Below are 14970 nucleotides of genomic sequence, written 5' to 3' on the forward strand. Positions count from 1 at the left end.
AAAATTCTTGCGCTGAAGTGGGGGGGGGGGTGTTGTCTCTCCTTCATTCTTATCCGGGACACGGCCGTGGCTTTTTTGGGGGTGGGAACGAGTTGATTAACGTAGCTCTGCCTGCCTAGACTCAGATCTCCTGGTGGTCTCCCATCCAAGAATCGCTTCGTTTTTGGAGACGATGGTTCTAGTGCTGCCACCTAGCTGAGACTTTGGGGTTTGTAGGGAAGCCTCTGTCCTTTTCCTCTTCGATTCCTAGGAATTTATATTTATGTAATTACAATTCTGTCTCCCTCCCCCTCTATCTCTCTGTATGTATATATGTGTGTATGTATGTATATATTAGGATGTGTGTGTGTATGTATATATGTGTATATATATTTCGTTGTATTTAAGTACAATGACAATAAAGATTATACATATATGTCTAAAGATTATACATCTTTATACATATATGTATAAAGATTATGCATATATGTATGTATGCATGCATGCATGCATTATAGGGACGCGGTGGCTCAGTGGCTAAGACACTGAGCTTGTTGATCAGAAAGGTTGACAGTTAAGTAGTTCGAATCCCTTGTGCTGCATAACAGAGTGAGCTCCCGTTACTTGTCTCAGCTTCTGCCAACCTAGCAGTTCGAAAGCATGTAAAAAATGCAAGTAGAAAAATAGGAACCACCTTTGGTGGGAAGGTAACAGCGTTCCGTGAGTCTTTGGCGTTTCGTCATAATAATAAATAAATAATAAATAAATATTTATTTCTTAGCCGCACCCTCTCCCGAAGGACTTGGGGCGGCGTACAATGAAACATATGAAATAAATATGTGGACAAAACAAACATATAACAGAGACATATACCGAGACATACACAAGGAGAAGGTCGGCTGATGAATAAAAAACAATTAGAATACAGTGATTAAAAAACCCCTAAATAATTAAATATAATTAAAATACCCAATTAAAAACCCGTCAGGAGCGATATGGTTAGATCAAAGTTGAGCCAGGCCAGCTACTTGGAATAGGTGGGTCTTAAGCTTAATACGAAAGGAGCGGAGGTCAGAGGTATTCCTAATATCCGGAGGGAGGTCATTCCACAGGGCTGGGCCCGCCACAGAGAAGGCTCTACTCCTAGGCGCCGCCCCCCGACACTGTCTAGTGGACGGCACCTGGAGGAGGCCCTCTCTGTGCAAGCGGATTGGTTGCAGGGATGTATGGGGCAGAATACGATCCCGCAAGTAACTAGGTCCTGAGCCATGGAGCGCTTTAAAGATTGTTATCAAAACCTTGAAACGCACCCGATAGACCACAGGAAGCCAGTGCAGCTCGCGCAGGAACGGTGTCACATGGGAGTACCTAGTACTCCCCATAATTACCCGCGCGGCTGCGTTCTGGACCAACTGTAGCCTCCGGGTGCATTTCAAGGGAAGCCCCATGTAGAGAGCGTTACAGTAGTCCAAGCGAGACGTCACCAGCGCATGAGTGACTGTGCGTAAGGCGTCCCGGTCCAGTAGGGGGCGCAATTGGCGCACCAGGCGAACCTGGTGGAACACCCCCCTTGCCACGGCTGTCACATGGTCATCCATGGACAGCCGGGCATCCAGGAGGACGCCCAAATTGCGCACCCGCTCCACGGGGGCAAGTTGAATGCCCCCAATGGCCAATGATGGAGTTAATTGGCTGAACCGGGGAGCTGGTACCCACAGCCACTCCGTCTTGGAGGGGTTGAGCTTGAGTCGGTTGTCATCCATCCAGATCCGTACGGCTTCCACACACCGGGACATCACTTCGATGGCCTCGTTGGGGTGGTTCGGGGTGGAAAAGTACAGCTGAGTATCATCAGCGTACAGGTGGTATCCCACCCCGAAACCACGGATGATCTCACCCAGCGGCTTCATATATGTGTTGAACAGGAGTGGCGAGAGGACCGACCCCTGTGGCACCCCACAAGTAAGGGGGCGTAGGGTCGACCTCTCTTCTCCTGCCAACACACGCTGCGTCCGGCCAGAAAGGTAGGAGCCGAACCACTGCAAAACAGTGCCCCGGACCCCCAACCCCTCCAGCCGGCGCAGCAGGATACCATGGTCGATGGTATCAAAAGCCGCCGAGAGGTCTAATAGGACCAGGATAGAGGAACAACCTCTATCTCTGGCCCTCCAGAGATCATCCACCAACGCGACCAAGGCCGTCTCCGTGCTGTGACCGGGGCGGAAGCCGGACTGGCGCGGGTCTAGATAATCATTTTCCTCCAGATGACGTGGAAACTGGTAGGCCACCACACTCTCTACAACCTTCGCCAAAAAGGGAAGGTTGGAGACAGGACGATAATTGGCCAGCTCCAAAGGGTCCAGGGAAGGCTTCTTGAGCAAGGGTCTCACCACCGCCTCTTTCAAGGCGGCCGGGAGAGACCCCTTGCTCAACGAAGCATTCACTAGGCCCAGGAGCCAGTCTCGTGTAACCTCCCAGGATGCCAGTACAAGCCAGGAGGGGCACGGGTCCAATAAACATGTGGTGGGTCGCAGTCGTCCACGCATTCTGTCCAAATCCTCGATGGCAACCAAGTCAAACTCCTCCCAGATCGATTCCTCAAGACTCGCCATGGACGTCTCCATTGGACCACTGACAGGGACCCAATCCCTCCGGATTTGAGCGATTTTATCCTGCAGATATTTACCAAATTCCTCTGCCCTGCCCTGTAGAGGGGCCTCCCGCGGCCTCTGAAACAAGAGGGAGCGGGACACCCGAAACAGGGCGGCAGGGCAGTTCTCCGCGGATGCAATGAGAGTGGCACAATATTGGCGTTTGGCCACTCTCAATGCCACAAGGTACGTCCTTAAATGGGCTCGTGCCTGTGTTCGATCATATTCGGAGCGAGAGGATCTCCAACGACTCTCTAGACGTCTCTTGCGGCATTTCATCACTCTTAGTTCCTCGGTAAACCAAGGGGCCAGGGTGGATCGTTGCCGCCGGAGAGGCCGCAAAGGCGCCACCCGGTTCAAGGCCCCGGTAGTCGCATTATTCCACGCGACCACCAGGTCCTCTACCCGGGGGCGGGTCAAGGTTACAGGAGGTGGCCCAAGCTCCGTCTGGAACCTATCAGGTTCCATCAGGCGCCTGGGGCGGAACCATCTGGTACTTTCCGGTTCCGCCTCCCTGCAGCGGGAGGTAGCACCAGGGAAGTCAAGACGAAGGAGTGAGTGATCTGACCATGACAGGGGAGTGATGGTTAAGTCCCCTCCTCCCAGATCACTCAGCCACTGGCCAGAGACAAAAACAAGGTCCAGAGTGTGTCCTCCCTCATGTGTCGGGCCCTGAATCATTTGAGTCAGGTCCATGGCTGTCATGGAAGCCATGAACTCCCGAACCCCCTCTGATGCTTCTCCCATCGATGGCAGGTTAAAATCCCCCATCACTAAAAGTTTGGGGGTCTCAACCGTCACCGATGCGATCAGCTCGAGGAGTTCGGGCAGGGCCGCTGATGTATAGCGAGGAGCCAGGTATACTATCAGCAGGCCCAACTGTCTCCCAGGGCCCCATTTCACAACAAGGGATTCACATCCGGACGTCTGTGGCACAGTAGACTCCCTCGGCTCTAAGTCCTCCCGAATAATTACTGCCACCCCACCGCCCCTTCCCTGGGCCCGGGGCTGGTGAAATGCTCGGTAGCCTGGTAGGCACATTTCCACGAGGGGAAGACCTCCCTCGTGGCCCAACCAGGTCTCCGTTATTCCCGCGAGGTCCGGCTCCCCCTCTAAAATTAGATCGTGAATGAGGGGGGCCTTGTTAACAACGGACCTCGCATTGCATAACAACAGCCTCAGGCCTTGGGTCTGTAACTCTTGACCACCTAGAACGCGGGGGTTGGTACAAGCGACCGGGTGTAACCAGCAACCACGGTCTCCCAACCGACTGTAAGTTCTTAATCTGTCCTCGTATCTGCCCCTCCCTGTGACCGTTGGAATTAAAGAGCCCTGTATAGGAATTATATCCTCCCCCTCCTCCTCCCTTCCGCTCCTTCTGCTCGCAACCACACCTGGAGGCCCGGCTCTCACATCGCTACTGATCTGACCCACCCACCCCACAACCCCTGAGCCCCCACCCCTACAAATTTTTAAAAAACAACTAACTAAAAACCCCCTAAGTCTCCGCTTCCTGGCCACATGACCACAGAGGCCACATGACCACAGAGATGTCTTCAGACAGCGCTGGCTGTTCGGCTTTCAAATGGGGGATGAGCACCGCCCCCTAGAGTCAGGAACGACTAGCACATATGTGGGGAACCTTTACCTTTATTTACTGTGTTTCCACAAAAATAAGGCAGGGTCTTATTTTCTTTTGACCCCAATATAAGCGCTTGGCCTTATTTTCTGGAAGGTCTTATAATTTTTTAGGTGCAGGAGGCAGCGAGCGTGGTCACCTCATGGCTGCTGCTGTGTTGCAGTATTTTTAGGGAAGGCTTATTTTAGCGCATGCGCTCAAAAGCCTGATTGGGCTTATTATTTGGGGAGGTCTTATTTTGGGGGAAACAGGGCATGTTTGTGTGTGTAAATGTATGTGTGTGTGTGTATGTGTATGTATGTGTGTATATATGTGTGTGTGTGTGTGTGTGTGTTGTATTTGTGCTGATAAATAAATAAAGGGAGACTAGTATGGATCCATTTCAAGCTATTTAGCTCTCATCAGCTAGCCATACCCTTACTGGGATTTGAACCTGGGATGTGTTACATATTAGGCAGATTTGTTAGCCACTACACCACAGGCTCTCCTCCTTTATCAGCTAAGCCAGGGAAATAGGTATGTATTTGTGTTACAACCCCTGGTATGCCCAAATATGGGAGGGAGCTCACTCCTCCCTCTTTCTGTCCTTCGGCTCATCACAGAAAACCATCCAGGCAGAAACCCATATTTTTATTTTTAATGTTGCCTTTTTATATTTGTGTTGTATTTGTGCTGATAAATAAATAAAGGGGGACTAGTATGAATCCATTTCAAAGAGGGATGGAAAGAGTGAGGAGTGAGCTCCCTCCCATATTTGGGCATACCAGGGGTTGTAACACAAATACATACCTATTTCCCTGGCTCAACTGATAAAGGAGGAGAGCCTGGGGTGTAGTGGCTAACAAATCTGCCTAATATGTAACACATCCCAGGTTCAAATCCCAGTAAGGGTATGGCTAGCTGATGAGAGCTAAATAGCTTGAAATAGATCCATACTAGTCTCCCTTTATTTATTTATCAGCACAAATACAACACAAATATAAAAAGGCAACATTAAAAATAAAAATATGGGTTTCTGCCTGGATGGTTTTCTGTGATGAGCCGAAGGACAGAAAGAGGGAGGAGTGAGCTCCCTCCCATATTTGGGCATACCAGGGGTTGTAACACAAATACACACACACACACACACACACACACACACACACACACACACACACACAGTTTTCTGAGGTTCATATATATACATACATGCACGCACGCATACAAACATACACAGTGTCTACATCAGTATCCTTTCTATCCTCTCTCAAAATAATTATATAATAGGAATTTATGGTGGCCTTCCCACTAGATTGCCTTCCTCTAGATGTCTTGGATTTTTGCTGTTACCAAAATGCCATGGTTATCCCCATTTTAACCATAAAACTGGGGGCGGGGGGTGGGGGCGGGAGTGTATAATCTTGCACTGAGCAGAGGAAAAAAAATCTTTTAAAAAGTATCCTTGGGTACTTCTATATTACAGTCACCAGTGGGTAATGATGGAGCGATGTTTGGAATAATAATTTGTGTTGCCTATAGAACTTCAAATAGTCCTCCCACTCCAAATGTTGACAGGATTAATTATTTGATAGTTAAGAGATCAGGGGTTCTTCTCCCCAGTTTGCATTGAAAGCCAGCTTCTATACAAACACAGGTAACAAAAAAACACAATATGTTTTAAACTAAATTATTTTTACCTATTCATTAGGGTTGCCAGTGGCGTTCCTAAAATGAAATTTTGTACTCTGATAAATAAGCTGCATAGCCTTGTTTTCATGATTTTTCAATAAACTCAATTATGTTTTCCAGGTTTGACAGCTGAAAATATTTATGACTTGCTAAAACAAAATTGCGATCCCTCTCTAAAGGCAACATTTGAAACTTTCCCAGGTAAGAGAAGCTCTTCTGCAGCAAACTACATTTTGCCTGGCACGGTGGCTGAACTGAAACTGTTGAGGACATAGAGGGAGTGAAAATCTGTAAAACTTTGCTGTTTTTGAACTTGCTGAAATATCTCATTATTTGCTGTAAAAAGCAGAGATGAGGAACAATAAAGAAATCTGTTTGGAAGAATTATAATGTTTCTTGGTTTTTGAAGCCTGACATCAATCTTGCCAAATTAAAGCTAACTTGCATAAAGCATATACTCTGAGAATTATTATGGAGGAGCCGTCTTCACCCTTTTTCGGCTCCTGCAAATTATCTGAACTTAGTTGTCTCTTGCTCTTCTGGAATTCACCCTCTCCATCCTGAAAATCTGGACTACCTTCCTTGCAGACCGTTTAATAAATAGAAGTACTAGCTTTCTCACTACAATGCAGGCAATTGTATCTGCAGCACACAATATATATTTTTTGGGGGAAAAAATCAAACTGACAGAAATGCAACCAGCTAACATTTTCATGTGTGATGGAGAGGAAAGAAAGTACAATTAATTACTGGATTTATCTGAAATAACACTGATTTTACTGCTAGAATTTTTAAAAAAGTTTAGAGAAAGGATTGCTTTCGTTTCTTGTATGTTATTTTAATTCTTAAGAGCTGTTGCAATCATGACACTTCTTTTAATACGTTTTCATGAAGAAAACGAGGCTTCTATTTTAATTTTTTAAAATTCATTGTAACATGTATATTACTTCTCCTTTTAGCATGTTCTCTTACTGGGATTCCATATGTGAAAGAATGGTATTTTGCAATTCACTCAATATGTGGGTTTTCCCAGGTGAGTCACTGGAAGCATTTAATTACCCCAAACATTAGTTGTAACTTGTTCATTCCTTATAGTATTTTATTTTAATTGAACAGTTTTCTAGTACTGACTGGGAGGACATCACTTTTGATGAAGAGACAGATCAAAGCAAAAGCTCTATTCGAAGAAATATTGAAGAATATCTTGGCGATCAAAATGTTGATGAAGAAGACCATAACTGGGAATCTGTATCACTCATTGAGTAAGTTGATCCATTGTGTATATGGATCCGTTGGATCTAATATGTTGGAAAATATATCTGAGAATACAGTTTCTGAACTTCGGAATGGTCTTTGAATGCATAGAGGAAAGTAAATATTCTAACGAGGAGTAGCAGTAGAATAGCTGATTTAGCAAGAAATTGTTGATTCTGATAAATTCATTAACCAAACTTTGATGGCAAGTTTTTCATTTGAAGTAAAAAATTCATTTTCTGTACGCAAATACAGTGCTTCATAACTTTGATACTTTGATTGAGTAAAGCACTAAATGTTTTGAAGCATATTCCTGAATGAGAGGTTTTTATTTATTTTTTTAATTCTTATTTTTCAGTCTATATGAAGAATCTGCAGAGAGCATACATCTTTTAGCTGATAAACTTCCTGCTCCTGGTAATGTGACCATTTTGGAAACACACTATTTTTGTGACAAAATCATTTTGCTTCTCAAAATGCCTTTGAGGCAGTTAGTCTGTCTTCTGTTTGTAACAATACTCTGGTAAATATCTTGGCACAAAATGACACCTCACAGACTATTATGAATACATTTAGGCAAGAAAAATGAAATGCACAGGTACAGTATAGGTGGTAGCTTGCTTAATAGTAGTAACTGTGAGAGGGATCTTGGAGTCCTAGTGGACAGCCAGTTAAATATGAGCCAGCAGTGTGCAGCAGCTGCCCAAAAAGCCAACACAGTTCTAGGCTGCATAAACAGAGGGATAGAATCAAGATCACGTGGAGTGTTAATACCACTTTATAATGCCTTGGTAAGGCCACACTTGGAATACTGCATCCAGTTTTGGTCGCCACGATGTAGAAAAGATGTGGAGACTCTAGAAAGAGTGCAGAGAAGAGCAACAAAGATGATTAGGGGACTGGAGACTAAAACATATGAAGAACGGTTGCAGGAACTGGGTATGTTTAGCTTAAGAGAAAGAAGGACTAGGGGAGACATGATAGCAGTCTTCCAATATCTCAGGGGTTGCCACAAAGAAGAGAGAGTCGTCACCTGAGGGTAGAACAAGAAGCAATGGGTGGAAACTAATGAAGGAGAGAAGCAACTTAGAACTGAGGAGGAATTTCCTGACAGTAAGAACAATTAATCAGTGGAACAGCTTGCCTCCAGAAGTTGTGAATGCCCCAACACTGGAAGTCTTTAAGAAGATTTTGGATAGCCATCTGTCTGAAACAGTATAGGGTTTCCTGCCTAGGCGGGGGGTTGGACTAGAAGACCTCCAAGGTCCCTTCCAACTCTGCTATTGTATTATATTCAATTATATAGTGAAAATCTGAAAGTATGCCCTTGCTAGGATAAATTATTTAATAGCATGCAAGTTTTCTTAAAATAATGTAAAGGAATAAAACACACTCTGTGCCAAAGGCAGTGATGTACTTAGCATTAAAAGAAAGGCTTTTGTCTACGTGGGATGCTTTCTGAGCTTGGGTGTTTTCTTGCAGATTTTACCTAATTTGGTAATCAAACACCTGTATGAAAACAACCAAGCCCAGAGTGTACCAGTGAACTGATCCTGCAGTTCAACCCTGAGCTACAAATTTTTTTTTTCTATTGACTTTGTCTGATTTTTATGCTGACTTTATAGTCAACTCAGTGGCAATATATTACTAATGTTCTTCTATGCTCTACAACCACAACTCTGTGAGATGGATTGAGCTGAAAGTGAGGGACTGGCCCAAAATCACCCAGCCAGCTTCCATGCCTAAGGGAGGACAAGAACTCGACCTCCCAGTTTCTAGTCCAGCATCTTAGCTATTATATATCATTGGCTCTATGTACCGTATTTTTCAGACTATACGACGCACCAGTGTATAAGACACACCAAGATTTCGAAGAGGTAAGTAAGAAAAAAAAGTTTTTGTCCTCCCTGGCCCCCAGGAACACTCTGCAGGCTTCATTTCCAAATGGGTGGAAAACGGTTCATTATTTCACAAAAACGGGCATTTTTTTCTTCCCCCAGCCCTGCTGAAGCCTGCAGAGTGCTGGGGGATGGGGAAGGCAAAAACACCTCAGTTATTGCAAAGAAAATGGCCCACTTTTTGCACACACACACCCGGATTTTCCCTTCCCCCAGCCCTGCTGAAGCCTGCAGAGTGCTTCTGGGGGATGGGGGAAGGCAAAAACGCCTCCATTTTTGCGAAAAACCACCCATTTTTTTTGCAAAAATGGGATACGGGGGCAGGGCTTTGGGAGGCCAAAAATGGCTGTATTCGGTATATAAGATACACCAAAATTTCCACCCTCTTTTAGGGGGGGGGGGGAAAGGTGCCTCTTATACTCTGAAAAATACGGTATATGAATTGTTGTTGAATTATGGAGCTGCCCTTAAAAACCACCCAGAGGTTTCTGATCCAAAATGAGCAGTGAAGAACATAGTTTAGTATATCCATGTCAGAACACTGTTTGCAAGCCGTACTGATTGCAAGTTGGCTTCAGGGTATGATTCATTACATGCATAAGGCCTGGTTATTGGAGGGGGCACCTATCTCCCATAGCATCTGCCCAGCCAATTCAATCTGATAGGGTTAAAAATAACAAAGGAGTCCAATGTTCAGTGTTCCGTTTCCTGCTCCTACAAAAAAGCAGACTGAAATGTCTGTCTTTGTTTATGATATTTACTTCTGCAGGAAAAGCAATGGTTGATGTTATTCTCCAGTCTTCAGAAACAGATGCCCCTCAGTTAAAAGACTGTTTACCTGTCATTGGCGCTCTAAAACACCTAAGAGAATGGCATGCAGCAAAGGTCACTATTGTAGCAAACAAAAGCAACAGGTGAGTAGTATTTAAATTTTTCAAATAAGATAATTGAGAAAGGGAAAATTGCTGATGTCATTTTAGAAGTACCGTGTTTCCCCAAAAATACAACAGGGTCTTATTTTCTTTTGCTCCACAAAATATGGCTTGGGCCTTATTATCAGGGGAGGGCTTATTGTTTTGGGGTTGCTGGGCAGCTGCTCCCTTGCGAGCGGACTCCCGAAGAGCCAGGCATAGCCTCAGGGGCGAAGCAGCCATGAGGTAACCATGCTCACGAGCAGCCGCCCGGCAAATCCCCCTCTCCAGCCGGGCAGAGCGCCATTCACTGACCTAGGGGGTATCACTAAGGCGCCAAGCTACGTGGCGCTCTGCCCGCCCCCCAGCTCCTGCGGCTTGGCACATTCGGGATACCCCCTAGGACAGTGCATGGAACTCTGCCCGGCTGGAGAGGGGGGTTGCGTGAGCACCTGTTCCGCCCCCAGCCTCACCAAGCCCTTGTGCAGCTCTCCCAGGGCACAGCCACCGCCTGCTGCTGCCGCCGCCACGCTCCGAGCATAACTTCCAAACTCCAAAACTCGGCTGCCGAGTCTTCCAGCATCGGCCGCTCTAGGAGTGCTCTCTATGGTGGGCCAGCTGCTGGAAGACTCTCTGTCCGGAAGACTCTCTGTCCGGCAACTGGCCCACTATAGAGAGCACTTCTAGAGCGGCCGATGGTTAGTTTTGGGACAGGTCGTATTTTTGGGGAAACACGGTACAGGTAATCCGTAACTTATGACCAGTCATTTAGTGACTGTTCAGAGTTATGACAGACCTCAAGAAAGATACTTGCATCCCGGATTCAAAGTTATGATACTGTCATCTCTCAACACCAGCGTAGTCACACTTTGGTGTGCTAAGTTGTTGAGGTTCATGGATAACTTTGGGCTAGTTATTCATCTTTTCTGCCAGTCACCTAGCCCAATTCACCTTGCATGGATAAGGGAGTTGCATGCTGCCTTGAAGAAAAGTGAAATACAAACCTTAACAGGGTAAATACAGATAACATTTAGATTAAGATCTAAATACTTTACAAAATGATAAATGACATTCCATAGCTTTTTGTAACACTGTGGGATCATATTTGGTGTCCTAAAAATTATATGAAGCATTAACCTGGAACGTTACCAATATTTTAGTTAAATCTGTACACTACTTACACATGTTTTCTTTTTACAGTACTTGGCAAAGATTTGCAGACTATCTTTCTGCTGATATCTTAGCTCTTGAAAACTTCAAAGACAGTATTGATTCAAGGGAACTGTGGAGAGGAAAGATTCAAATCTGGGAACAAAAGGTATTGGTTTGAAATTTTCTTGGAAGAATAGCGCCATTTAAATGGCTGAAAAATGTGCGCTGGATTTATGTATGGAAATATTTATCCATCTGTTGTTATCATTTTCATGTGGTGTATTAGAGAACTTCGTGTTGCTGTAATCTCAGGCTTGGCTTCTAATTAAAGAAACATTTGCCAGGAGCTTCCTATCAAATGATCTTTGGTCATGGGACTATACTCTTCAGAGAAACCACTTTTTGTCAATCTTCTCACTCCTGCAGCCAGTGGGAAAAGTTAAAAACTCCAGAGATAGAAGTAAAGATCACTTTCTCTTAATAAAAGGGTTATTAAGATCGAAGAGGCTTAATAAATAACTGCATTGGATAAGAACCTCTTTCATGAATGGAATAATTTTATAATATGAATTACTTGTTCATAGGTTTTTTTGAGGAAGCGGGAAGGAGGCAGCACAGTTTGCAGATCTGAAAAAGCAATCCTGAGATTTTTATTCATTTATTAAATGTATCATCCTACTGTCCAGCTGGAAAGGAAGAGTAAAAATATACGCTGGGTTCGGATTAGAATATTGTGACAAAAGAGAAAGGAAATGGTTTTAGAAATCATGTGTTCTATCTTACCTGTTTTGGGGGATATCGGAATTATTGGGGTCAATGTACCATACTTTTTGGAGCATAAGACACTCCGGAGTATAAAGCACACCTTAGTTTTTGGGGAGGGAAATAGGAAAAAAAGATTTCTGCCTACCAGCTAGTCATCTGGCTAGCATCCTTCAGCATAGCTTCAGCACATTAGTTTGCTGGTTGTGAGCGAGCGAGCGTGCGTGAGCATTATTTTCAGCCTTGTTGGGGCCAAAAAGCAGCTTTTGAAGCACAGCTGATCGTCTCAGGGAGCTCCAATTAGTAAAGCAGGCGAAGCGCGGAAGAGGTAAAAAAAAAGGCAGCAGACGTTCTGGGTTGACATTTTGGGCTCTGTGCCTCACGTTTTCAGCCTCCAAACACTTCGATCGCCGCCTGAAAACGCGACCCGCAGAGGCGGCGATCAGCGGTGATGTGCTCTGGCGATCCCAGCAGCCTTGAACGGGTCTCAAACGGAGCGTTTGGAGGCTCAAAATGCGAGGTGTGGAGCCCAAAAACGCAAACCATTGCCTGTGGCAATCTCTGCTGTCAGGAAGAGGGTGCACAGAGACCAAAGTGTGGGGGCCGGCAGGTGGGCAGGGATACATTCAGAGTATAAGACGCACCCAAGTCTTCAACCTCTTTTTTGGGGGGTGGGGGGCGGGGGGAGTGTGTGTTATACTCCGAAAAATACAGTGCTTCAAATCCTACAGGAGAAAATGATTGTTTATTTTATTTATTTATTAATTTGACTTCTTAGTTGCCCCCTCTCCCCCAAGGGACTCGGGGCGACGTACAACAGCAGCGGTCACAACAATACAATATGGAGGAGGTGGAACAATAAATACATAAATTACAATAATTTAAAACAATTAAAAACCCCAATGCTAATTAAAGTTAAAAATTAAATTAAAAATTAAAAATGCCCAAGAGGTGGAGAAGCTCTAAAATTAAGCCAGGCCGGCTAGTCAGAACAGGTGGGTCTTAAGTTTCGTGCGGAAGGAGCGGAGATCAGTTGTTGTCCTAATGTCTGGGGGGAGGTCATTCCAAAGGGTAGGGCACCATCACAGAGAAGGCCCTACTCCTGGGCGCCGCCCTCTGACACTCTCTGGAGGACGGCACCCGGAGAAGTCCCTCTCTGTGCGAGCGCACCCGGTAGGCCACAGGAAGCCAGTGCAGCTCGCGCAGGAGAGGTGTTATATGGGAGAACCTCGTTCTCCCCATAATTGCCCGCGCGGCTGCATTCTGGACCAACTGCAATCTCCGGGCGCACCTCAAGGGGAGCCCCATGTAGGGGGCCTCGGGGTCGACCTCTGCTCCCCTGCCAACACACATTGCGTCCGGCCAGAGAGGTAGGAGCGGAACCACCGCAGCACGGTGCCTCCTACCCTCAACCCCTCCAGACGGCGCAATAGGATACCATGGTCGATTGTATGTTAGCTTTAAAAATGTCGCTAATATTTTAAATAGGTATTTTTTGACCCATAAGTACTATGCTTTCAAATTCCACTGTCTGCATTGTAATGTCTCATTTTATATAATAGCCATGTTAAATAATCATTTTATATACAATAGCAGAGTTGGAAGGGACCTTGGAGATCTTCTAGTTCAACCCCTGCCTAGGCAGGAAACCCTATACCGTTTCAGACAAATGGCTATCCAACATCTTCTTAAAGACTTCCAGTGTTGGGGCATTCACAACTTCTGGAGGCAAGCTGTTCCACTGATAAATTGTTCTAATTGTCAGGAAATTTCTCCTCAGTTCTAAGTTGCTTCTCTCCTTGATCAGTTTCCACCCATTGCTTCTTGTTCTACCCTCAGGTGCCTTGGAGAATAGTTTGACTCACTCTTCTTTGTGGCAGCCCCTGAGATATTGGAAGACTGCTATCATGTCTCCCCTGGTCCTTCTTTCTATTAAACTAGACATACCCAGTTCCTGCAACTGTTGTTCATATGTTTAAGCCTCCAGTCCCCTTATCATCTTTGTTGGTCTTCTCTGCACTCTTTCTAGAGTCTCCACACCTTTTCTACATCATGGCAACCAAAACTGAATGCAGTATTCCAAGTGTGGCCTTACCAAGGCATTATAAAGTGGTATTAACGCTTCATGTGATCTTGATTCTATCCCTCTGTTGATGCAGCCTAGAACTGCGTTGGCTTTTTTGGCAGCTGCTGCACCCTGCTGGCTCCTATTTAAATGGTTGTCCACTGGGACTCCAAGATCCCTCTCACATTTACTACTATTGAGGAAGGTGCCACCTATGCTGTACCTGTGTATTTCATTTTTCTTGCCTAAATGTAGAACCTTACTCTTTTCAACATTTAACAGACATCTTAAAAATGGGCGGGGGGGGGGGAGTAATACTTAAGAACTGTATAGTTATCCTTTGCTTTTTATTCTCTTCAGTTTGGATCTGAAATCGCATTTCCAGATTTTTGTATAAAAGGCCATGCATCTGGAAGGTCATTCAGCCACGTCTGCTTAAATACTTTCTCTGCTGCTGATGAAAATAAACAGTCGAAGAATACCAATATTCATTGTGCAGAGGTAATTGATCTGTTTGATCTTTCTGAATTGCAATTCTTAGCATTTTAGAAATCAGATAAATTATGCTCAACTGTGCCATAAAATAGATTATATTTTTTAAAAGTTGGAAACAATATTCACCCAGAAAAGTAAATATTTTAAAATCTAGCTTTTTTATGGTTAAGTAGGTAAAATGCACGTGCCTAGAGGCATAGAAATTAAAAATCCATTTCATGGTGTCATTAGCCTGTTTTGGAAATCTAGCTCCTTTGTTCTCCAAGAGTAACTTCAATTCAAGGTAAAAGAAGAGAATCTCAAGTCAAATATATATGTATGTATGTATGTATGTATGTATGTATGTATGTATGTATGTATGTATGTATGTGTGTTAAAACCCCTGGTATGCCCAAATATGGGAGGGAGCTCACTACTCCCCCTTTCTGTCCTTCGGCTCATTACAGAAGACCATCCAGGCAGAAAACCATACTTTTATTTTTAATGTTGCCTTTGC

The 14970-nt window shown here is 44.8% G+C and overlaps 1 protein-coding gene across 1 annotated transcript in view; it reads left to right on the forward strand.

The window, feature by feature from the left end:
* The window catches only part of MTBP (MDM2 binding protein), a 45294-nt gene that overhangs the window by 245 nt on the left and 30079 nt on the right, over positions 1-14970 (forward strand). The window contains exons 2-8 of the mRNA XM_081950576.1: positions 6058-6138; positions 6897-6970; positions 7054-7199; positions 7550-7608; positions 9859-10003; positions 11201-11318; positions 14340-14480. Of these exons, the coding sequence (XP_081806702.1) occupies positions 6058-6138; positions 6897-6970; positions 7054-7199; positions 7550-7608; positions 9859-10003; positions 11201-11318; positions 14340-14480 (764 nt within the window). The remainder of the gene's footprint in view (positions 1-6057; positions 6139-6896; positions 6971-7053; positions 7200-7549; positions 7609-9858; positions 10004-11200; positions 11319-14339; positions 14481-14970) is intronic.

This window comes from Natrix helvetica (genome assembly GCF_964273705.1).
Source record: "Natrix helvetica genome assembly, chromosome: 4".
Lineage (NCBI taxonomy): Eukaryota > Metazoa > Chordata > Lepidosauria > Squamata > Natricidae > Natrix > Natrix helvetica.